We start from the raw sequence: 23,774 nt of genomic DNA, 5'->3' as shown, positions 1-23,774 counted from the left end.
ATCCTTTGTCCGTTTCCCGGTTCTATGCTACCTCTCCACCAATTTTCAGCCAAATCGGTCCTAACACGACTTTCTTCTTATACATATAAAATATTCGTCCGTGTAAAATTAGTTTTTCACAAATTCCTCGGAAACCATGGATTTTTCCGGGATGAAAAGTAGCCTATGTGTTAATTCAGAGTGAAATCTATTTCCATTCCAAATTTCAGCCAAATACACACACAAACTTTCGCCTTTAAAATATTAGTGTGATAGCGGACCCGGTCAAGGTTCGCTTTTACTTATGTGCACATCTTCCCTACCTTGCCCTACTCCCTACCTAAACCTACCCAACCCTACTGTACCCCTACTTTTCCCTTACTCTACCATTAATCTTAACCCTACCCTTCCCCTACCATACCTCTACCCTACCTTACCCATACTCTACCCGTACCCTACCCCTGTCCTGCGCTTCCCCTTCCCTATCGTACCCCTACCTCTACCCTACCCTGATGTACTCGTACCCTATTCTACCCTACACCTTCCCTACCTGACCCTTACCCTACCCCTACCCTTGGCAAAATCATGACCAAAGGACTATTTCCCAAGAGACTTCTATGCTAATATTATAAAGAGGTAAAGTTTGTTTGTCGTTGTAGGGGGTAATCTCGGGATCTACTGGACCGATTTGGAATTTTTTTTTACCAATAGTAAGCTACGTTATTTGCGAGTGTCATAGGCTATGTTTGATCTCCATATTCACACGGGAACGGAAACTACGTGATTGAAACCGCGGGGCGTCATACAGCGGCATTTCTGCGTCTTTTAGAAATTGTGTATTATCTCCGAAACTATGTAACTAATTAACATACTGTAAAAGGCAAATCTTATCTCTATTATACCCTTGTGATTATTAAATAATTTATTTTGATAAGGATTAAGTTTACTTATAAAAATAATGACGTAAACCTAAGTATATAAAATTAATATTTTTTGAAACATAAAAGGTATATCTGCTAATATATATAAGATAAATATATGGTATTGCGGACTTTTTTGTAGAACTTTTTAAAGGTACATAAAGCCTCCATACATTAATTTCAATTTTACACAATGGTTAAGGCAGCGCATGCGATTAAGTCTGTTTAAGAGGAATTTCGTCCGACCTGTATGACAAAAACAGTTATAACTCGGCTAATATATGTGATACCAATATAGACAATATATATGATACAAATATAGCCTATAGCACTCCCCGATAATGTAGCATTCTACTGGTGAAAGAATTTTTGAAATCGGACCAGTAGTTCCGAAGATTACCCCATTTCAAAAAATTGTTACAAACTTACAAACTTTACCTCTTTATAATATTAGTATAGATATAGATTTTTTTAATTTATGTTTAAAAGCATAAGTAGATTTAACAGACTTTATTGGTGGTGGCAAATCGTTCCAACATTTACTAGCAGCAAACTTAAAGCTAATTTAAATGAAGATAGATTTATTTTACCATATTTTTTCTTTGCCCGTGTGAAGATATTCGAGCCAGGGCAACCCATGAGGATCTCTGTGCCAGCAGTTACTTGAGAAAAGCATACCAAAGTGCACAATTGGTTTATTAATGGGTACCAATGGGCCTAACGACCGTAGCATATTTCGCTCATTGTTCCGCACATGCTGTGGACAGAGCAAAAGAAACAGTGGTTAGGGCAGAGTATATGAAATGAAATATTGAATCTAATATAGTTGTACTTACTTTCAAGTTCCATGGGTGATTGAACATTGAAACACCTTCCTCAGTGGAAAATCCAATATCACGATCACTGGTATCAACTGATGCTGTATGTACTACTATGTGGTCTTTGGCATTTAGCACAGCATCCCAGTAAAAATTTTCTATTGCGTCTATAGTCCGTTTCTTCTTTAAATACACTTGATTAGCACTTTCGTTAATCTAAAATACAAAATTTACTACTTCAATAATATAACAAGTTGAGAAATTGTGTACAGTTTTCAGAATTATTAGCATATGCAAATACAACATAGAGGCAATATCGAACCTCTACCAATGTTGAATGACAAAACTTCTTATACTTAAACATAGCGTTATAATGTGCATAGAACTATAATAAGGCACTGCTCATTAAATAAACATCTTTTGGTTCTAGGTATAACTGATAGACCTCAGTGCTGAACATTCCTGGAATAAGAAGAAACACCAATACACATTAAACATAGACACAATATTATGTTAGAGCAATATTATATTATATTAAAGCATGGAGTGCCACGAGGCAGACATTCGCGAACGCACAACAGCCAACATTATGACCAAACGCGGGAAAGGCCCAGGAATGAAGATGTGAGTGGATAAGGATTGGAAAGGAGGATTAAATCAATTATGTAACCAGATAACTCGCCTTCTTAAACACCGAAAGCGGCATGCTTCGGCCAGGCTTGACGCAATCTTCTATGTCACAGATAATTTTTTTCATATTTTGGAGTTTCTGTTTTTCTGGATCAGGGGCTGTTTTTTCGTTCACATTTTTTGGGGATGAGGCTCTTTTTTGTCCATCATACATTTTTTTCACTTGCAGAGGATTTCTAGCACGCTGATTCATTTCCTGGTACTCTTCTAACCAACACTTTTCAATGCTTTTTCTCAGGTTTACTCTTTCTTCTGGAATAGGATGAAAGAGTAAACTTATAAATATAGGATCTTTCCAAATTTGGCTAGGCAGGGAGAATAACATGAGCAAAGAAAGGGAGTGTTAATTGTTTGTCAAGGAATCCCTTAACCCTTATTGGTCACAAGTCCAGGACTTTGCTCGGAGTTGCGAAAAGCTGATGATGATGATGTCTGTTATGGACTATTTCACACAAAAACTACTGAATGGATTTGACTGAAATTTGGAATGGTCACAATTTATGAAAAACTTAATTTTACGCAAACTAGCGGGTATCAGCTAGTCAGTAATGTTAATTCAGTGACGTATTGTAGATATTATACATATATTCTAATATACTGTCATTTCTTAATTACTTTTTTATAACTGCTATTTATTAATTTTACTATGTTTGTGTTGTTGCCTTTTGCAAGGACTTCCAAATATCACGATCCTCAGCCGCCTGCATCCAGATCCTGCAATCCATGCGACTCGCTTGATGGTATCTTATGTATCCTCCTCCTCTTGTATGGCCTCATGACCGAGGGCAAGCCTCGGTCTTGAGGCCAAACAAGACTGTTAGCTTGGTCAAAGGAAGGACAGAGACATCTTCTCTGTGTTTCACTTGGACAAATCTCCTCTGGCGCGTCCACGTCGCGGGAGTAGGCATCACGGGAGTCAGTAAAAAAAAAATCTTATGTATCCTATAATTCCTTACCATTGGTTAGAATTTCATATGGTAGCATATATTTTAGGTATATTCGGTCTAATTTAATGTCAGGGTTTGATAGTTTGGGCAGACTCATTTCTTCTGCCACTTTCTGCCACTTATTTTTTCGTGTGACTTCATTGAAACCACCATATCGTTGTACAAGTGTGAAAATTTGTGGTAGATTTACTTCCAAGCCGTCAATCTGCAACAAAAAATATTTATTCTAATTTAATTTGATTGATTTGAGTGCTTTAGTACCAAAGGCATAAGACATCGAAACACATAGCAGACAATCTTATAACACCCCTCTTATTGTGTCAGGGGTTAATAAATTAAGATTAACCATCTCTTTATATTATCAAAGGTGTGGTATACAATTAGACATCCAAATAGCAAGTTTGGCTTGTCTTGTACCAATGAGTAGACAAACTGGTATTGATAAATTTTGCCTCTAATATATTGGCCAATAAAAATGGTGTGTGTAATTACTTACCAGTGGTGTTTTCGCAAAAATACCATGACTTGCCATGTAAGACCTAATGGTACACATCTCCTTTGTTCCTTCACCAAATCTGTTATAGAGGCGACTCACATACTGGTTCGATACAACAAGTCGATCTAAGCCATTTAGATTACATGCTGGCTGAAACATCTTTGGAGGGATTACTTTGCAGAACCCAAATGCAGAAGCCTCGGGTGCAATTTTATTGTAAAATGACAAAGGATCCTGAAATAAAATAAAACATTGCATAATAAATAGACCTGGGCCTTTTTTCTCATTATTTTGGTCTTATTAGACTGAATGAAGCAGTGGACACTGCACCATTCCACTTATGGGACTTGATTGTGCAGTGGCTTGCACAAGGTCGACTCAGCTAGACATTGAATAAATAAACGAATGTATGAATATATACGGACAATACACACATCGACTTCGTCTGCGTGAAATTCGATGTCAACTTTACTACTACCCCTGCCCTACCACTACCCTAACCCTACCCTACCCAACCCCTACCTCTACCCTTCCCCTACCCCCACCCTACCCCTACCCTACCGCTACCCTACCCCAAACCTACCCCTACCATACCCCTGCCTTACCTACACCCTACCCCCATCCTACCCCTACCCTCCCCGTACCCTATCCCTTTCCTACCCCTATCCCACCCATACCCGTACCCTACCCTACTCTATAAATTCTCTATCTCTCCTACCCTTAGCAAAATCGGTCCAGCCCTTCGAGAGTGGTGCAATGACCAAGGAAAATAGAGACTTCTATGCTAATAATATAAAGAGGTAAAGTTTGTGTGGTTGTAGGAGGTAATCTCTGGATCTACTGGACCGATTTGGAAAACTGTTTTACCAATAGAAAGCTACGTTATTTGCGAGTGTCATAGGCTATGTTTGATCCCCATATTCACACGGGAACGGGAACTACGTAAATGAAAGCGCGGGGCGTCATATAGCGGAATTTCTGCGTGCATTTAGAAATTTTGTAATGTCTCCGAAACTAAACTATGCACAAAAATTAAGGGAGCAGAAAAAAAATCCAAATTTTTGGGGGATTTTCAACAGGCTGTAACTTATACAAAAATGGTCGTACAGCAAAAAAATAAAAAGCAAATTGTAGCTCTAAGTGTTTAGTTTTTGGATCTGAGTTTGAAAATTTTTTTTGAAAATATTTTTCGAGTAATCATAAGAAAACCACCGAAAAAAAAATTTTCGAAATTTTTTTGGGTTTTTTTTTTAATCTACGGACGTGGAAAAATTTTTTTCGACTCAACCTCCATATAGACCGGATAGCTTGTTTATTCAGATTTAATTTCGTTTTTTTTAAATCTCGATACGAGCATTTCTCGCTGAGATATCGATGTTTGAATGGAAAAAGATCATTTCGTCTTTGATTACGAAAATTAAGAATTTCGCTCTGAAAATGTCATAATTTTTATCAAAAATGAAATTTTTTTTTTTTTAATTTTTTCTCTCAATTCTCTATTAGTGACTTGAAAAATTAAAGAAAAGAAAAATTATGACATTTTCAGAGCGAAATTCTTGCTCCTTTAATTTTTTCAAAAATTCGATCAAGTGGGAAAAAAAAACGGTTGGCTGGATTGAATTGAAACTTTGTAGGGTTTTTGTGGGTATATTGAACAGTAAAAGGCACACTTAACGTCAGTGGTTTCCGCAATATTTTTGATTGGGCGCTTGATTTTCCAAAAAACGACAAAAAGCCCTTTTTTGGATGCTTTTTCAAATTCATGTAATCATTGAAAAAAAATTTTTTTTTTCAAAATTCAATTGCCAATCCTTGTAGAGAATTTATTCAAGTTTTTAAAACCAACCTCAAAATTTTTGTGCGATCATTGGTTGCTGAGATATTGGTAATCAAAGACAAAATGATCTTTTTCCATTCAAACATCGATATCTCAGCGAGAAATGCTCGTATCGAGATTTAAAAAAAACGAAATTAAATCTGAATAAACAAGCTATCCGGTCCATGTGGAGGTTGAGTCGAAAAATTTTTTTCCACGTCCGTAGATTAAAAAAAAAACCAAAAAAATTTCGAAAATTTTTTTTCGGTTTCGGTTTTTTTGATTACTCGAAAAATATTTTAAAAAAAAAATTTTCAAACTCAGATCCAAAACTAAACACTTACAGCTACAATTTGCTTTTTATTTTTTTGCTGTACGACCATTTTTGTATAAGTTACAGCCTGTTGAAAATCCCCCAAAAATTTGGATTTTTTTTCTGCTCCCTTAATTTTTGTGCAAAGTATATTTAATTAATTAACATATTGTAAAGGGCAAATCTTATCTCAATAATATCCTTGTGATTATTAAATAATTTATTTTGATAAGGATTTAAGTTTAGTAGTAGAAAAAATTACGTAAACCTAAGTATATAAAATTAATATTTTTTAAAACACTAAATGTGCTATATCTGCTAAAATATAGAAGATAGATATATGGTGTCGCGGACTTTTTTGTAGAACTTTTAAAGATACATAAAGCCTCCATACATTGATTTCAATTTTACACAATGGATAAGGCAGCGCATGCGCATAAGTCTGTTTATGATGAATTTCGGTCCGACCTGTATGACAAAAACTGTGATAACTCGGCTAATATATATGATACCTATATAAAATATATATATACCTATATAGCCTATAGCACTCCCCGATAATGTGGCATTCTACTGGTGAAAGAATTTTTGAAATCGGACTTTACCTCTTTATAATATTAGTATAGATTTAATAACCAACCTCAAAAAAAATTAAACAATACAATGTTTTTGTATTCTTGCCCATTTTTAACATCAAATGCTATAGTCGGATCCAACATTTTATACGTTTCCGAACATCCCGCCTTAAGCTGCGCAAAATAATAGTTTAGGTGTCACCGGTAATGCAGGGACACTTGATTGTTGAATGACCTGCACATAGGGTCAGACGCACCTTATTTTGAAGACGTCACATCCAACTATTATAATGGTAAATTTTCAGCGGGGGTTCGCTGACATACTAAGCTGAAATTTGGCAGGGAGGTTGTTTATAATTAGTAGACGTCTGTTATACAACAGATTTTGCCGGGCCGGATTTGGAATTAAAGAGGTCTAGCGAAGACAACAAACACAGGTGTCTGTGATTGTTTCTTTAGTGTCAGTTGTCAGGATTCATTCTTCCCTATCTCTCCATTAATTACGACATTGGCCATCATACATTTTTTTCAGAAAATAATATGAAACTCAATACATGTTGAAGTGTCATACATTGAACAAACAATTAATCTCGAAAGAATACACTTACAGTAAATTGCTTCACAGTGGGGTGGTAAACAGGCACCTCATAAAATCCTGCTTCTGATAAACCGCATTCACTTGGTTTTCTATTTCTTAGTGATTCTTCTTCTTCAGGTACATTTTCAAAATCATATTCAGAACTGGTTGACGGCATTGGCTCATTTGATGTAGCATTGTTCTTTGTGCTTGCAGTGTTCTTGTTAATATTGGAACCGCTTGTAGATGGTGTGGGCTCACATAAATTGGATAACAATGGTAATTGAACGACAGGATTAGTAAGTGATGCTGTATGTGTATCAATTATGCATGTAGAAGTGCTTGGTACAATGTTGCCAGTGTTACTCTTTTGTTGTTTGCCAACATTAGCATCTGTAATATATGAGAAAACATTGACAGTTAAATGTTGCAATATTTAATAAACTACTTTCATATCATGGCATCGAGGCAGACCGCACGCTCGTTGGAGAGACGATATCGAAGAGATCGCAGGTCATACATGGACGAGGATTGCTGCACATAGAGCACATTGGGGTATGATGGAGGAGGCCTTTACCCGAAAATGGGTACCCAAATAAAACAACAACAATTAATTAATAATATTAACCTACAATAATTATTCATTATTTCAAAATTAAATTAAGTTAATTTAAGTTAGTTTTAAGTTTTTTTTTTATCCTTTTAATTGTTTGTATTGTATAATTTTATGTGATTTGTGTGATTTGGGAATAAACGGCTTATTATTATTATTATTACTTTCATATCATTCCACAAAACCAAGAACCTTTCTTCACTAACCCTATCCTTATAATACCCTACTCCTGAATTCATTTGTTGCCAAAAATGGAATAAATGAAATCACATAAACCATCTACTAAATAGTTCGAACAAAGCTCAAACATTTGGTTTGTATAGGTGAACCCGTTCTTGAGTTATAAAATTACAACAAAAAGTGGCATCCATTTTTATATATATATATATAGATAGTGCTATAGCATGGGTTTATTGATAATAATGTTTGTTTAATTTTGTTGCGGGCCAATAGCCTCCAATGCCCATGCATCTCAGACCAATTATAGAAGGACCTGTATCGTACTCATAGTCACGAACAAAATTGTCTGTCATTTTCTGAAGAAAACGAGCTTAGATTTGGTAAATAATAATAATAAAGCCTTTATTTACTGAATTTTATAAACAAAATATTATTGCAACATATCATTGACACTGATTCTTTTCTTCAGCTTGCCCTCGGGCATAGGCCTCCTCCAGACACTTCCATAGTTCTCTATCTCTTGCTTTCCTTCTCCATGTGTCTCCTGCTGTCTGTCTGAGGTCATCCTCCCATCTTTGGCAGGGGCGACCTCTTTTCCTTTTTCCTATCCTAGGATACCACTCTGTCACATCCCTGGTCCACTTATCCCTTTTATCCCGCATGAAGTGTCCTGTCCACTTCCACTTAAGCTTCTTAATTGTTACTGCCACATCTCTGACCTTGGTCTTGCTTCGGATAGTAGAGAGTCTGACCTTGTCTTGTTTTTTTATATGAAGATAAGATAAGATAAGATAAATATACTTTATTTGCACACCACAAAGACAAAAACAAGTGAAATAAAAAACAAATTAAGAAGAGATCAGCATACAAAAGGCGGCCTTATCGCTAAGTAGCGATTTCTTCCAGGCAACCTTCGGTTTAGGAAAACTTAAGGACATCAGCAGGTGGCGTAAAACAAAAATAACCATAGTATTAGTAATACACATACATACAAATAATTTACATCCTAATACATAAACAATATTACACAAATACCTACAATAATGAATAAAATACATATCAAAATATACTAATAAATACCTTATATTGAAAAGAAATAATATATACAGATCGTCTTTACTGCACCAGATAATGAGTCTTTACGGCATTTTTAAAAATGACCAGTGTCTTTGATTGCCGTATGTTTAAAGGGAGAGCATTCCATAACTTAACGGCTTGCACAACGAAAGAATGTTTATAAAATTTCGTCTTATGCACGGGTAAACATAGAGTTAGTAATCGACACTGTCTCAGTTCAGACTGCACTCCCTGAAACGTAAATTTCTCCTTCAGATACACAGGAGATTTTGGATTAAACAACACACAGTACAAAAGTGAAAGTACATGCAGATCCCGGCGACGACGAATAGGGAGCCACTTGAGCTTCTGACGGAATTCAGAAATATGGTCATATTTGCGTAGGCTAAATATGAACCGAATAGCAAGATTTTGAAGTCGCTCAAGTTTATTGAGTTGGTCCTCAGTTATATTTAGATAGCTCGCGTCCGCATAATCTAAAACCGAAAGAAGAAGAGAATGTGCTAACATAACTTTAGTAGGAATTGGTAAAAATGATCTTAAACGTCTCAGTGAGCCAAAAGTAGCAAACATCTTTTTACTCAACTCTTTGACATGCACGCACCACGACAACTGGTTATCAAGATGAACCCCAAGATCTTTAACTGTGTCACAAAAAGGAATAGTGGTACCATTATACAAAACTGGCCGGAGATCTACCCAATCAACTCTTGAGATGAGGGCAGGACTACATAAGCATGCTTCTTTCTAGATTATTTTGGCATGTTTTCAGATTCATAATATTTTTCTCAGTCAGACCCCAGGTTTGGCAACCATAGGTTAAGCATGGCAAGATACAGGTGTTGAATACTTTAGACTTGTCTGATATATCTGTTTTATAACATGGATGTGATCAAGTGTTGAGTACCCACTACGAAAGCCTCCTTGTTCCCGTGGTTGGTGTTCATCCAGAGTGCTAGGTATTCGGTTTAGTAAAACTTTTGAGAATATTTTATATAGATTTCATGTAAGGCTTATGGGTCTGTAATTGTTAATGTCTTCTTTACTTCCCTTTTTATAAATCAGGATTATTGTGCTCTGTGTCCATTGTTTTGGCACTTCTTCTGTATCTAAGATATTATTAAAAAGCATAGTGAGGGGACAAGTTATTATATCTATTACATTTTTAAGAAGTTCGTTTGTTATCCTGTCATCCCCTGGTGATTTGTTCTTTTTTTGGGATAGTATGGCTCTTCTTACTTCTCCGTTTAGGATGCATGGGATAGGTTCTTCGTTTTCTTGGTCATTGTTGGTATCTACTTCTTCAGTAATAGCATCCCAGTAAAGGTCTTCATAGAAATCTGTAGCTAACTGGTTTATTCGTTTACGGTTTGTTATTTTTTTTTTGTCCCTTTTATTGTTTACTCCAGCTATCCATGTCTTGCTTTCTTGTAACACTTTTAAAGCTTTGCGTACACCTCCTGTTTCATTAATAAAGTTGCTTATAATTTTTTTTCTGTATGATTTCCTGTGATTTCTTATGGATATGTTTATATGTTTGCTTATTTTGGCAATATCTTTCCTGTTGTTTTTCTTGTCTACTAATAGTGTTTTTCTCTTAGCTATGAGGTCTCTTGCTTCAGACCCTATCTTGTCTGTGTTTCTTATTTCAGTGTTGAATTTTTTGTTTAAACTGTTCAAGGTCGTTTCAATGCAATCATAGTTTTTTTGAACTGATTGTGTCCTATTAATACCCTGTAGTGATATTTTAAGTGTTTCTATTAAGTTTGGTGGCATTGAAGTCTGAATATGCCTTGTCTTTCTATTAATATGTTTTCTTGATATTTTTGGTGAAGTAGAAGATATTTTTCCCCTCAGAAGACGATGATTTGTATTGAAATTAAATTTGTTGACAATGTTTACATCTTTGAATATTTTTGGTTTGTTTGTGAGTAGCAAATCAATTTCATTTTTGTATTTTCCATCTGGGGAGATCCATGTCCATTTTCTTGATTTGCGCTTCTTATAGAATGTATTCATTATTGAGAGGTTATATTGCAACGAAAAATCTAATAATCTTTGACCATTGTTATTAAGTTTTCCAGTACAGTATTTTCCTATAGAAGGGTTTCTTGTATGATTTTCTTTCCCTATCTGACCATTGAAATCGCCCATGATAATGAGGTTCTTATTTGTTCTTTCCATTGTCTTATTGAGGTTATAGTAAAACTGATCTTTGTGTTCTTTTGTAGTCGTCAAGTCGTCTGACTTCAATAAGTCCTATAATATCCCATTTAATCAATTTTATAGCTTCTTCCAACTCAATTAACATTTCATCTTTTCTGAGTGTTCTGGTGTTTAATGTTTGCTATGTATATGTTATTTATTCTGTTAGTATTTATCTTTTTAGGTGTGTGCTCTGGAAGGTGGTAGTCTAATTTCCCATGGTGACTAGCCAGCTTGGGAAATTTTGGTGAATTTTTATAACATAATTTAAGTGGAGATTTTAAACCAGTGTCAAATCTATCCTATGGTAGCATATTATATGTGTTATTTTCAGACATGGAGTATGCTCGGGCCTTCATATATGCAAAAGCATCTTTTTTATTTATTTTGCTGCTAGGTCGAGACATGCTTGTATCAGAATCATTCGATGGTGGAGTTGTGGATGGTGACCGTTTCCTTTTGTCTACTAAGTTTGATTCTTTCACAATGAGTTTATCATATTTAATAAAGGCATAGTTACCTTTTTCTCTTTCTTCTCTGCATTTTAATTGCAGCTCCTTCCTTTTTAGTAGAACTTCCTTTGGATAATCGTCGGAGAGGTAAAAATCGTTTCACATTAGATCGTTGATCATATACTTTGACACAAAAGTAACGTCTAGCGAGGCTAGACGCTAGGTCGGCGTCTAGGTCTAAGTCCTATACAATAATTGGTCTGAGCCATGCATACACTATAATTGAAGCATTAATGAAGTTATGTTCATGTATGATCATTGTCTTCATTGATAAAAAAAGTTGCAGTTGCATATTAAGGTGACGGCACTAAAGCCCGACAGTGCACTAAAGGATGACACTCTTATTTCAGTGTTGAATTTTTTGTTTAAACTGTTCAAGGTCGTTTCAATGCAATCATAGTTTTTTTGAACTGATTGTGTCCTATTAATACCCTGTAGTGATATTTTAAGTGTTTCTATTAAGTTTGGTGGCATTGAAGTCTGAATATGCCTTGTCTTTCTATTAATATGTTTTCTTGATATTTTTGGTGAAGTAGAAGATATTTTTCCCCTCAGAAGACGATGATTTGTATTGAAATTAAATTTGTTGACAATGTTTACATCTTTGAATATTTTTGGTTTGTTTGTGAGTAGCAAATCAATTTCATTTTTGTATTTTCCATCTGGGGAGATCCATGTCCATTTTCTTGATTTGCGCTTCTTATAGAATGTATTCATTATTGAGAGGTTATATTGCAACGAAAAATCTAATAATCTTTGACCATTGTTATTAAGTTTTCCAGTACAGTATTTTCCTATAGAAGGGTTTCTTGTATGATTTTCTTTCCCTATCTGACCATTGAAATCGCCCATGATAATGAGGTTCTTATTTGTTCTTTCCATTGTCTTATTGAGGTTATAGTAAAACTGATCTTTGTGTTCTTTTGTAGTCGTCAAGTCGTCTGACTTCAATAAGTCCTATAATATCCCATTTAATCAATTTTATAGCTTCTTCCAACTCAATTAACATTTCATCTTTTCTGAGTGTTCTGGTGTTTAATGTTTGCTATGTATATGTTATTTATTCTGTTAGTATTTATCTTTTTAGGTGTGTGCTCTGGAAGGTGGTAGTCTAATTTCCCATGGTGACTAGCCAGCTTGGGAAATTTTGGTGAATTTTTATAACATAATTTAAGTGGAGATTTTAAACCAGTGTCAAATCTATCCTATGGTAGCATATTATATGTGTTATTTTCAGACATGGAGTATGCTCGGGCCTTCATATATGCAAAAGCATCTTTTTTATTTATTTTGCTGCTAGGTCGAGACATGCTTGTATCAGAATCATTCGATGGTGGAGTTGTGGATGGTGACCGTTTCCTTTTGTCTACTAAGTTTGATTCTTTCACAATGAGTTTATCATATTTAATAAAGGCATAGTTACCTTTTTCTCTTTCTTCTCTGCATTTTAATTGCAGCTCCTTCCTTTTTAGTAGAACTTCCTTTGGATAATCGTCGGAGAGGTAAAAATCGTTTCACATTAGATCGTTGATCATATACTTTGACACAAAAGTAACGTCTAGCGAGGCTAGACGCTAGGTCGGCGTCTAGGTCTAAGTCCTATACAATAATTGGTCTGAGCCATGCATACACTATAATTGAAGCATTAATGAAGTTATGTTCATGTATGATCATTGTCTTCATTGATAAAAAAAGTTGCAGTTGCATATTAAGGTGACGGCACTAAAGCCCGACAGTGCACTAAAGGATGACACTTTTGAATAATTTTCATAAAGATAAAAATTTATATGAATGTTCAGAATACTATTATAAATGAATTGTGAAAAGTCGCCAGCGATTGTGTGCTTTAATTCCAATACTTAAATGAAAAAAAGTGTGGATACATTTTTTTGTAGAGAATCGGATGATCTACAATATTTGTCTGAACTATTTTTGCTGTAAAATTCAGTTTAGCTGAAAAACGCGAAAAACCTATTTTTGCAAGCTTTCACTAGGGGGATTGATGGGAACTTTTCACAATTCATTTATAATAGTGCTAGTAGATGCCGCGCGGTTTCACCTGCGTGGTTCCCGTTCCCGTAGAAATACAGCCTTCCTCGATAAATGGGCTATCTAACACTGAAAGAATTTTTCAAATTGGACCAGTAGTTCCTGAGATTAGCGCGTTCAATCAAACAAACAAACAAACTCTTCAGCTTTATAATATTAATAATAAATAATATAGAAGTATAGATTCTGAACATACATACCAATTAATAGCTCTATGGGAATTATTGTAACTTTACTTCTATTTTAAGGATTAATTTGACTGGACTATCAGTTGTCAATAAACATTTTAGGAGTAGGATGAAAATAATCTGCACCCCTTTCGGTTTCTACACGACATCGTACCGGAACGCTAAATCGCTAGGCAATACGTCTTTGACGATAAGACGGTAACTATCCATGGCCTCCCACCAGCCAGACCTGGACGTATTAAGAAAACTTCAGTCAGCCCAGCCAGGGTTCGAACCCAGGACTTCAATCTTGTAAATCCACTACATGTATATGTTTAAGTCCGATCTACTACATGTATTTTCAGTAACATTTACTTACCAGCACTAGTACCTTGAGCGCGTGGTGCAGGCTGTTCAGGCAGTTGGCTCAGTTCAAGAAGCTTTTCTATTGGTTTACAGCGAATACTGCCTACATCTGGACCTTCATGCTTGGACTTTTTAATACCTAAGATAAAATTTAAAATTATTACATTCCCAGATTAAATAATAAAATAATCGATTTCAGTGGAGATGCATCGCACCCAAATTCTGCAACATAATTTATTATAATAATAATAATAATATTATCTATCGACTTTTGACAGAGACGAGGTAAAATCACACATCAAAAAAAAATATTATAAAAACAAAAAATCCGACTGCTTAAGCGTAATGAACTGAAAGAAGAAAAACAAGTATCATAATTTATACTAATATATAAAGCTGTAGAATTCGTTTGATTGAACGCGCTAATCTCAGGAATTACTGGTCCGATTTGAAAAATTCTTTTAGTGTTACAGATAGCCCATTTATCGAGGAAGGCTATAGGCTATATACATATATTATCCCCGTTTTCCTACAGGAACGAGAACCACACGGGTAAATCCGCTCGGCGTCAGCTAGTATCTACATAAAGTTCTGGCTAATTTCTTTATGTTGCCACGTGCGGTGACAAATATTGGTATTTCATTCATTCTTTGCCCGTAAAAAAGTTTTATTTGTCCCTGCTTGCAGCACCCCAAAGAAATTAGTCAGAACTTTATGTAGATATTGTGATACTTGTTTTTCTCTTTTCAGCTCACTACACTTAAGCAGTCGGGTTTTTTGTTTTTATAATAGTACTAGATGAAAACCCTGCTTCGCTCGGCTGAAATGTGACTCCATAATACACACATAGATAGGTATATTTCTTTAGTTATCAGTTCTCAACGTATATTAAAGACAAATCAAGGTATATATTTTTAAAGCACGTTAGTTGTGTTTAATAAGTATAGTAAATTGTGTATGTTAAAACTTTGCAGTTTTAGCAAAGTTTTATGAATAATTTTAATTTTAATATTAAATCAACTTAAAAAATAAAATAACTTTAAGGTTTACTTTCTGTCAACCTCTCAGTTTTAAGCATTCAGTATCTGTACGTACGAAAGTGCTACTTTTGTAGATAACAAAATGTAATTTTGAAAACATGTCAAAAATAATATTAAGAAGTCAAGTAAAACAATTACAATTTATCAATGAGTCCTCACTCGAGAAGTTGTCGAAGATACTTAGGTATCCCTACCACTACCCTACCCCTACTCTACCATTACCCTACCCCTACAATATTTCTACCTTACCTCTTACTATACTTCTACTCTACGTCAAACATACCACTACCCTAAAGTTACCATACTTGTACCATACATTCACTCTTTCCCTATCATACATCTACCCTACCCCTACCTCTACTCTTATCCGTTCTTACCCTACACTATCCCTACGATACTTCTATTATACTATACTTCTATTCTACCCCTACCATACCACTATAATACGCCTACCCTAAATAACAATCAATCAATCATCCCCTGTTTTCCTTCCTTTAAGGGCTTTTCCAAATTATTACAAAACCATTTTCAAAATATACTCTTGCAAATAATAAAAAAATAGTCAAACTTGAAATTTTGAATAAAAAGTTATGCCAGGTTTTATATTATAATTAATGGGTAAACAATCAATCATGCCCTGTTTTACCTGTACTTTTATTTATAGAATTGTTTTCCAAATTTAGCACAAAGTATCCTATAACCTTTATATGATACTTTTTGTCGCGAAAATAAAATCAGAAGGAAGATGTAAGTTTGTAACGAAAATCCTTAATTTTTCAAGTTACATCTATAGAAATTGGTATGAGTACTATCAGATAAATGCTATAAATAATGTAATTCAAGATTTTTCGAAAATCTACCCATAAATGGTTAAAAATGGGTTGAAGTTCATTTTAATATACATTGTTCATATTTTGAGTTATAGTTTTGTGAAATTATTGGGGGACTATTTAGTTTATATTACATATAAACCAAGACCTGGTCGCTAACTGTGGCCCTCATAAAAAGGCTCAAAGACACTCAGCGGGCGATGGAAAAGCTATGCTTGGAGTATCTCTGCGTGATCGAATCAGAAATGAGGAGATCCACAGAAGAACCAAAGTCACTGATATGACAGTGAGTCGCGAAGCTGAAGTGGCAATGGGCAAGCCACATAGTTCGAAGAGCCGATGGACGTTGGGGTCTTAAGGTGCTGAAATGGCGACCCGCACCGGAAAGCGCAGTGTTGGTCGACCCCCCACTAGGTGGACCGAGCACATCAAGCGGGTTGCAGGGAGCCCGCTGGATACTCGCGGCTCGAGACTGTTTTGTTTGGAAGTGCATGCAAGAGGCCTATGTCCAGCAGTGGACGTCCATCAGCTGTCAATGATGATGATGATGACATATAAAATGTAAATAGAAGGTGACAAAATAGGGGTTAAAGGTTGACATCTAATTTCACGAACTTTCATTTGAACAAGAATACCAAAACCACTTAAATATTATCATCGGTCTACAGTAAAGTATACCCCACAATCTCTTAGAAGCAAATGAACTTACTTATTTATGGTTTGCATTTATAAATTATAAATCCAATGTCCAAATTAGATATAAATAAATTGAAAACGGCGGCATTAAAAAACCTTCCTCCAGCATAAGTATTGTAAATACTTACATTTTTTAAAATGTTTACAACTGTTTATTTAAGTATCTACTTGGGAGACTTAAGCCTACACTTTTAGTTTATTTTTTATTCTTGTCCTACAACGTCGTCACACTTTCATATAATATGATAAATAGTTTGTAATAGAGCATCAGGTTGACGAGCGTATATACACCGCGCCACGAAAAAAGTCCCGTAGCGCGCGGCGCTAATGTCTTATTGGCGTTCATTGTCATTTGGTTAATGGCGGTCTTATTGTTATTAGTGTAAAGCTTCCAATACACAATTGCTTGTGATGGGCCATGCTTTGCAATGCACAACTTTAGGCCACGATCACTTGGCATTCACACGATGGCGCATGGCTCATTGCTGCCTAGCAAAGCACTTGCGATGGACGTGTTACTGCAATTTGACGCAATTACGGCCGCAGCTATTTATTTATTTTTATTTAATAAATAATATGTCCAAATTGGCTTGTAAATTGTATCTTATCCCATACCAGACCGGATTGATTCTTGTTCTTTTTAAATTCAAGTAGTGACACGCAACAAGGGCACTACAATTTCGATCAGCAGTCGGCGGCGAACTAAGCAATGGGCGATTATGTGAACACCACAGGCCACGATTCCTTTGAAGTGTGCTCGATAAACCGACAACTTCCCGATCGACATTTGTCCGCCACTATGCACTATCACCCCCTGTACACGATGGGTATTGCCTGTAATGGCCCAGCATACGCCATTGTGTACTGAACCCTTTAGGCGCTGTCAATATTAGTTCAGCTTTTAGCTGCGGGACTTTTTTCGTGGCGCGTAGTTTGGTGCCCATAAACCACAGCCTAATATGTTTTGGTAAGGGTTTTCATTTAAATTTATGACAATCTGTTTGATCTATCGAGTACATTATAGATAGATAAAGTTTTTGGGGTTGTAGGGATAATATCTGGATCTACTAAACTGATTTTGAAAATTCTTTCACCAATAGAAAGCCACGTTAGTATCACAGGCTATAGTTTTATCCCTGTAATCGGGGAACGGGAACAGCGCGGGTGAAACCGCAAGGCGTCTGCTAGTATATTATAAATTCCTTTATGTAAATGTGAATGGAGCTTACCGTTCGTGTTGGCATTTTTATTCCGTTTTGCCGCCTGCTGATTTTTTGCTGGCACGGTGACATCACAACTGCCACAAGCTGAAGATCTGTTAGAGATTCTCAAAATGCGATCAGTTGGAGGAATATCCGGCAGCCTGCTACTCTTCCTTTTTTTACTTGTTGTTAGTTCTCTCGTATGGTTTTCTACACGTGTTATAAAATAATTAAAGTTTCATTTTATAGCACAGTAAACACAGTAGTAGGAAATAGATCATGCCCTGTAGGCTATCAAATAAAAAATAGACTGAACTCTGTTATTTAAATCATAATATAAACATGGGGCTTAATGAACTTACCAGTGTAATTTGTATTTGTACATTTGTTTTTCTTTGGAATTACATTTGGTTTTGGTGGTCTTTTCTTCAAATGGTAAGTCAGAGGCATGTCATCAGATATCGCACCTGGTGATGCAACTCTCATCGATCTTAGTACACGCTCCGAAGGAGCTATGTTTTGCTGTTTTAGTTTGTTCTTCTTTATAGATTTTCTGGTATTTTTTTTATGTGTAGATTCTTTTGATGGCGCCTTATAATCTGTGCTTGACAGCCTTTCAAGTAGTACTCGTGGTGAGTGTAGATGCATTCCTTTAAAATAACTAGTTATTGACATTTCAAATAACTATCACATCCATATTAAATTACAGCGTTTTATACTAAAGCCATACAAATTTTTATCAATAAACAAATACAAAATTAGGGCAATTTATACCATTAGTCATTTAACACTAGTTAACCCTATATAAAAAAGCAATACATTATTTGTAATGACATGCGTTTTCCATAGATCACATAGTTAAAGTGCAAACTTTTTATATTTACTTTAAAAAAATTGTATTATTACCAGGATGAGAAAATGTGATTGCATCTAGCATGTTCTTTGCCGGTATGTTGTTGCTCATTACTTTAACAGAGTTATCTACAGGTCGATTTAGTATGGTCATCCTGCGTGGCTCTGTAAACATAGGTGAGGGAGGCACAAAAGCCCCCTGCGCAAATTTGCGCTGGGCTTGGACTTTCCTGTAACAAAATTGTTAATTTTAGTAGCTGATCTTCATCATCAGTCTATTTTTAACAGGCCCACTCAGATCAGGCACAGTCAGATCTCCCCATATACAACAGCCAATTATATAGGCATACCATATTGCTGCTATGCAGATTAGTGGGTTTAGGATGTATATCTCGTAAAGTATTTTCAAATTTCTTCACACTGTGCTCAATTCAATCAATTGTGTAAAAGTGACATTAATAAATTTGCTGTTTTTGATGTTGAAATAAAAAATTTGAATAAAAAAATTTCAACCGACTTCAAAAACATAAAACATACTCAACTAAAAAGCGAAAAATAACATCATACTAAGTTCTATCTATCATATTATGTTCCAACTGATGATCAGTTTGAAGGCGGTATATATATATATATATATATATATGAACATAAAACTTGAAGTAGAGTCGCTATATATATATATATATATAGCGACTCTACTTCAAGTTTTTAGGTTCATATAAACTTATGTACATAATAATACATTGAAGGACTCACCAATCTACTGTTTTTGAATTATGAATTAGAGAATCTAAAAATTTTAAAATGTTTTTCTGCACTAAATGCAAGTTTATTTAAAAAAATCCTAGCAATTTTAACAGCATAGCAGTTTAAAAAAAGTGTACCTTGTTATTTTTTGACATATTAAAATTTTAAATATATCAAAAAATAGCTGAGCTAGGACTTGAACGGGAATAAGTGACAATGGTAATTTTTAAAATATATTTTGATTAAAATTTAAATTTGCAATGGATCGCCACGTATTTCCTTTAGGGGGTGATAGGAGGGATCATCAGCAATAACATTGTTGTCCATTAGGCCGGGCAAAGAACCAATTTCGAAAAAAAAATGTTATTACTTGGCTTCTCTAGAAGTGCAGCTAGTTCTATATTAGAACGAGTATCCAAAGCTGCTTTAATAGGATCTTACCAAATTTGGATAGGTAGGGAGAACAACACGAGCAGAGAAGCGGAGTGTTGATCAATCGTCAAGGAATTCCTTAACCCTACATCCAGTAGTCACAAGTCCTGGACTTTGCTTGGTGTTTTTCTCTCTATCACGCGATGGACCTGGCACCCGCACGGTGAATCCATGGAATGCTAAGATATTCGTCTCAGAAATTTTTTAATAAATAACAGATGTAACTGTTATTTATTAAAATTATTTACTAATTTGGTTCAGAACATATGAATCATTGAGTGAATCATGATCGTTTACTTTGTCACATCACTATTTTTGATTCAATAAAAAATGGTATCACAGGAAACTTCAAGAGATCGCAGAATTAATTATTTGACTATACAAATAAAATCCAGTAACAAAAACTACAAAGTTGGACTCAGAAACCATCTGAATCACCTGGTTGTTCAATAAACTATACCACAGGAGATTTGACAATTGAAAAGACAACGAATACTCAATTTAAAAGCCACATATGACATATACATGGAGCTTCTCCCTTTGGGGAATGTTGCTTCTAATCGCAAAATTTTCCTACAACAACTCTGCTCCTCAGACCAATTATTGTATAGGACCTGCCTCGCTAGACGTTACTTTTCTGTCAAAGTATATGATCAATGATCTAATGCGATTATAAAAACTGTCTCTATAGAATCGATTTTAAATAGTTGTAATCGTGTTCGTCGGTTAAAGAGCTCCGTAAAAATACCTTTTTGTGTAATTGAGTAGTGTAAAAAACGGGCAAAAACTTCTAGTTTAGTATAAGATATATACAAAATCTAAGCTCGTTTTCCTCAAAAAATGACAGACAATTTTGTTCGTGACTATAAGTGCGATACAGGTCCTTTTATAATTGGTCTGAGCTCTGCTCATAGTCTGCTGACTGATTACATGAGAACAACAGAATGAAAAATCCTTTAAGCAAAGAATGTTTTTCCAAAACAAGGTCTGTGTTGAATTTAATATGGCAAAATAAAGTGTTTAGTTAGAATTTAATATGGACATGTTACTTGTTTTTCTCTTTGTTTTTGTGTTATTTAATTTTTCTGATTTTTTTTTCAAGTTATTCTCACGGTGATAGGTGCATTGGCTATCAATAAAATGTAAATATAAATTAATAGTGATGAAAGCTAACACTAATTATTCACAGACTAAGTTTCGGGCTATAAACTAATTAATTTATTATATACCAACGAAAACACGTGCTTGCTGGAGTTTTCCAGAAAGAGGTCTGTAAATTTTGACTTTTATGAACTTCTTCCTTACCCTACCTTGGGATAAAAAGCATCATGATTCTCGAAATGGCGTATGATACGCCATTTCGTTTCAGCAAAATCGATTAAAAAAACAAACGCGTAATTAATATTCCCGGTGAAATACGGGGATAAAATGTAGTAAAATTACTGGTAAATAGTGTAACTTGCCGTTAGTGAAAATAAAATTAAATTATAATTAGTATTTTCTGTTTCCTAGAGAAGTACCTAGAATTAACAATCAATAGCAGCCATAGCGTCCCCATGGCTGCCATTGATTTCAGATCAGAAATGGTTTCAACAAAGAAAATACTTATACAAAGAATAATCATTACGCGATTGAAATTGTAATAACTTACATTTTGACTGTTTTCATTGTTGACAGCGTGTTTTTTGATGATGTTGAATTTTTTCTTTTTGTTTGATAACATCAACCAGCTCGCAGCGGAGCGTCACGAAAAAGAAGGAACAGTCAGTGTTACCCACTATCCAAAATATTTATCCCTAAAGTTTGTGTCAAAAGCCCCTAAAATCGCCTTATTTATTGAGTTGAGAGTCCCCCTAAAAATATAAATTCATAATAATTTAGAAATAAAATGCTGTAATATGTTTCAAAAGTCTATATTAATACAGACGAAATATTCCGTCTTTATATGAAGATTCAGATTTTTTGAAATTATACATGTTGACAATGAATAAATTTAACATTTTTCGATAAAAATTGCCGCCAGTTGCCTAAGAGTTGTTGTAGAATAACGTATTTTATATCGTTATAAGTCGCTAGGTCAAGAGTGAAATATTAAAATTATCATCAATTTAAAAATATTAATGAGTCAAAAAATCCCTGAAAATACCCCTAAAAATCGCATTTCACTTATTTGCCCCCTAAATCTGGGAGGAACACCCCTAAGCTGGGAACTCTGGGTCAAACAGTCAACACTCAACAGGTAGAAACACACCCACAGACGTCAAATAAAGAGAAGACAGCACAAAGTATATTGATTTATTCATAGATACCATAGATAAAAGTGTTGGTTACAAACTTAGACCATTAATAACTGGACGTGGTTCGCTAACCGTTACCCCTCTGGCAAAGATCAAAAATCTATAATGCGTTTATAAAAACTGTTGCTACAGAATCGATGTTTCATTGTTGTAATCGTTTTCGTCGTGTAAGGAGCTCCCTAAAAATGCCGGTTTGTGTAGTTAAATGGCATAAAAAACGGTCAAAAACTTGTAGTTTAGTAAAAGATGGAGTAACGTTTCATTTGAAAGTATTTAAACCTTAATTTTATCAAATTTTTAATAAAAACAATTTATAAAAATAATCGATTCTTTTGACGAAACAGCCAAACATCGATCAGTTATCGAATATTCTATGTATTTAATCTGTGGATAGTCTAACCAATGTCACAGTAAACATGCAAGCAGTAGTTTGACTTCATAATAGAGCTCGAAACGCGAGCTATACCTCAATTTCAATTTCAACTTACTAGTTAAATAGATTTTATTAATTAGAAATAAGACTAACTCACTAACATACTAAACTTAAAACAGATACACTAACAATATACTAAACCGAGGGTTTTATCTGTGCTATTATGGACGATATATATTTAGCATTTGTCGACTACCAAAAAGCCTTCGACACAGTAACACACGCAAGTATATGGGAAAGCATGAAAGAACATGGAGTCAGCGAGGTGTATATAGAAGTAATTAAAAACATTTATAATAACAACACAGGTAGGATAAAGTTAGAAACCTTGGGCCCAAGCTTTCCCATAGAGAGGGGCGTAAGACAGGGTGATCCACTATCGCCAACCATATTTATTGCCCTTCTTGAAACCATCATTAGGAAACTGGACTGGAAAGATCTAGGACTCTATATACAAGGTTCCTACTTAAACCACCTGAGATTTGCAGATGACATAGTTCTACAATCAGAAACCAGCTTACAATTGCAAATAATGATCAACTCCTTACAAATAGCCAGCTCAAATGTAGGACTAGAGATCAATCTAACAAAGACTAAGGCAATGACGAATAGCTGTAAAACACCAATAACCGTAAATGGAAAGCTTCTGGAATACACAGAAAATTATATCTATCTAGGAAAAATTATTAGTTTTGATAGGAAGAATAATGACAAAGAAATAGAAAGAAGAATACAGCAAACATGGAATAAATACTGGAGTCTCAAGGAGATTTTTAAAAGTAACATTGCAATACCAGTTAAAACTAAAATTATGAATTGTAACCTTCTGCCAGTATTGACATATGGATGCCAAACTTGGAAATACACGGCCAAAGTGAGAAACAAAATAAAAACCTGCCAACGTGGCCTTGAACGTAGCATGCTAAAAATAAAAAGACTAGACAA

The 23,774-nt window shown here is 34.9% G+C and overlaps 1 protein-coding gene across 1 annotated transcript in view; it reads right to left on the bottom strand.

Annotated features, from left to right (window-relative positions):
- LOC112049115 (protein Jumonji) overlaps nucleotides 1-21,908 on the bottom strand; it is a 30,763-nt gene extending 8,855 nt beyond the window's left edge. The window contains exons 1-11 of the mRNA XM_024086895.2: nucleotides 21,751-21,908; nucleotides 18,975-19,150; nucleotides 18,431-18,718; nucleotides 18,096-18,278; nucleotides 14,314-14,439; nucleotides 7,163-7,524; nucleotides 3,851-4,084; nucleotides 3,364-3,559; nucleotides 2,400-2,659; nucleotides 1,736-1,933; nucleotides 1,490-1,656 (exon numbers count right to left, since the gene is read on the bottom strand). Coding sequence (XP_023942663.1) covers nucleotides 1,490-1,656; nucleotides 1,736-1,933; nucleotides 2,400-2,659; nucleotides 3,364-3,559; nucleotides 3,851-4,084; nucleotides 7,163-7,524; nucleotides 14,314-14,439; nucleotides 18,096-18,278; nucleotides 18,431-18,718; nucleotides 18,975-19,150; nucleotides 21,751-21,767 — 2,207 coding nt within the window. The 5' untranslated portion in view covers nucleotides 21,768-21,908. The remainder of the gene's footprint in view (nucleotides 1-1,489; nucleotides 1,657-1,735; nucleotides 1,934-2,399; nucleotides 2,660-3,363; nucleotides 3,560-3,850; nucleotides 4,085-7,162; nucleotides 7,525-14,313; nucleotides 14,440-18,095; nucleotides 18,279-18,430; nucleotides 18,719-18,974; nucleotides 19,151-21,750) is intronic.
- Nucleotides 21,909-23,774: the final 1,866 nt, after the last annotated feature.

This window comes from Bicyclus anynana, chromosome Z, assembly GCF_947172395.1.
Source record: "Bicyclus anynana chromosome Z, ilBicAnyn1.1, whole genome shotgun sequence".
Classification (NCBI taxonomy): domain Eukaryota; kingdom Metazoa; phylum Arthropoda; class Insecta; order Lepidoptera; family Nymphalidae; genus Bicyclus; species Bicyclus anynana.
This window is presented reverse-complemented; position numbering and strand designations above follow the sequence as displayed.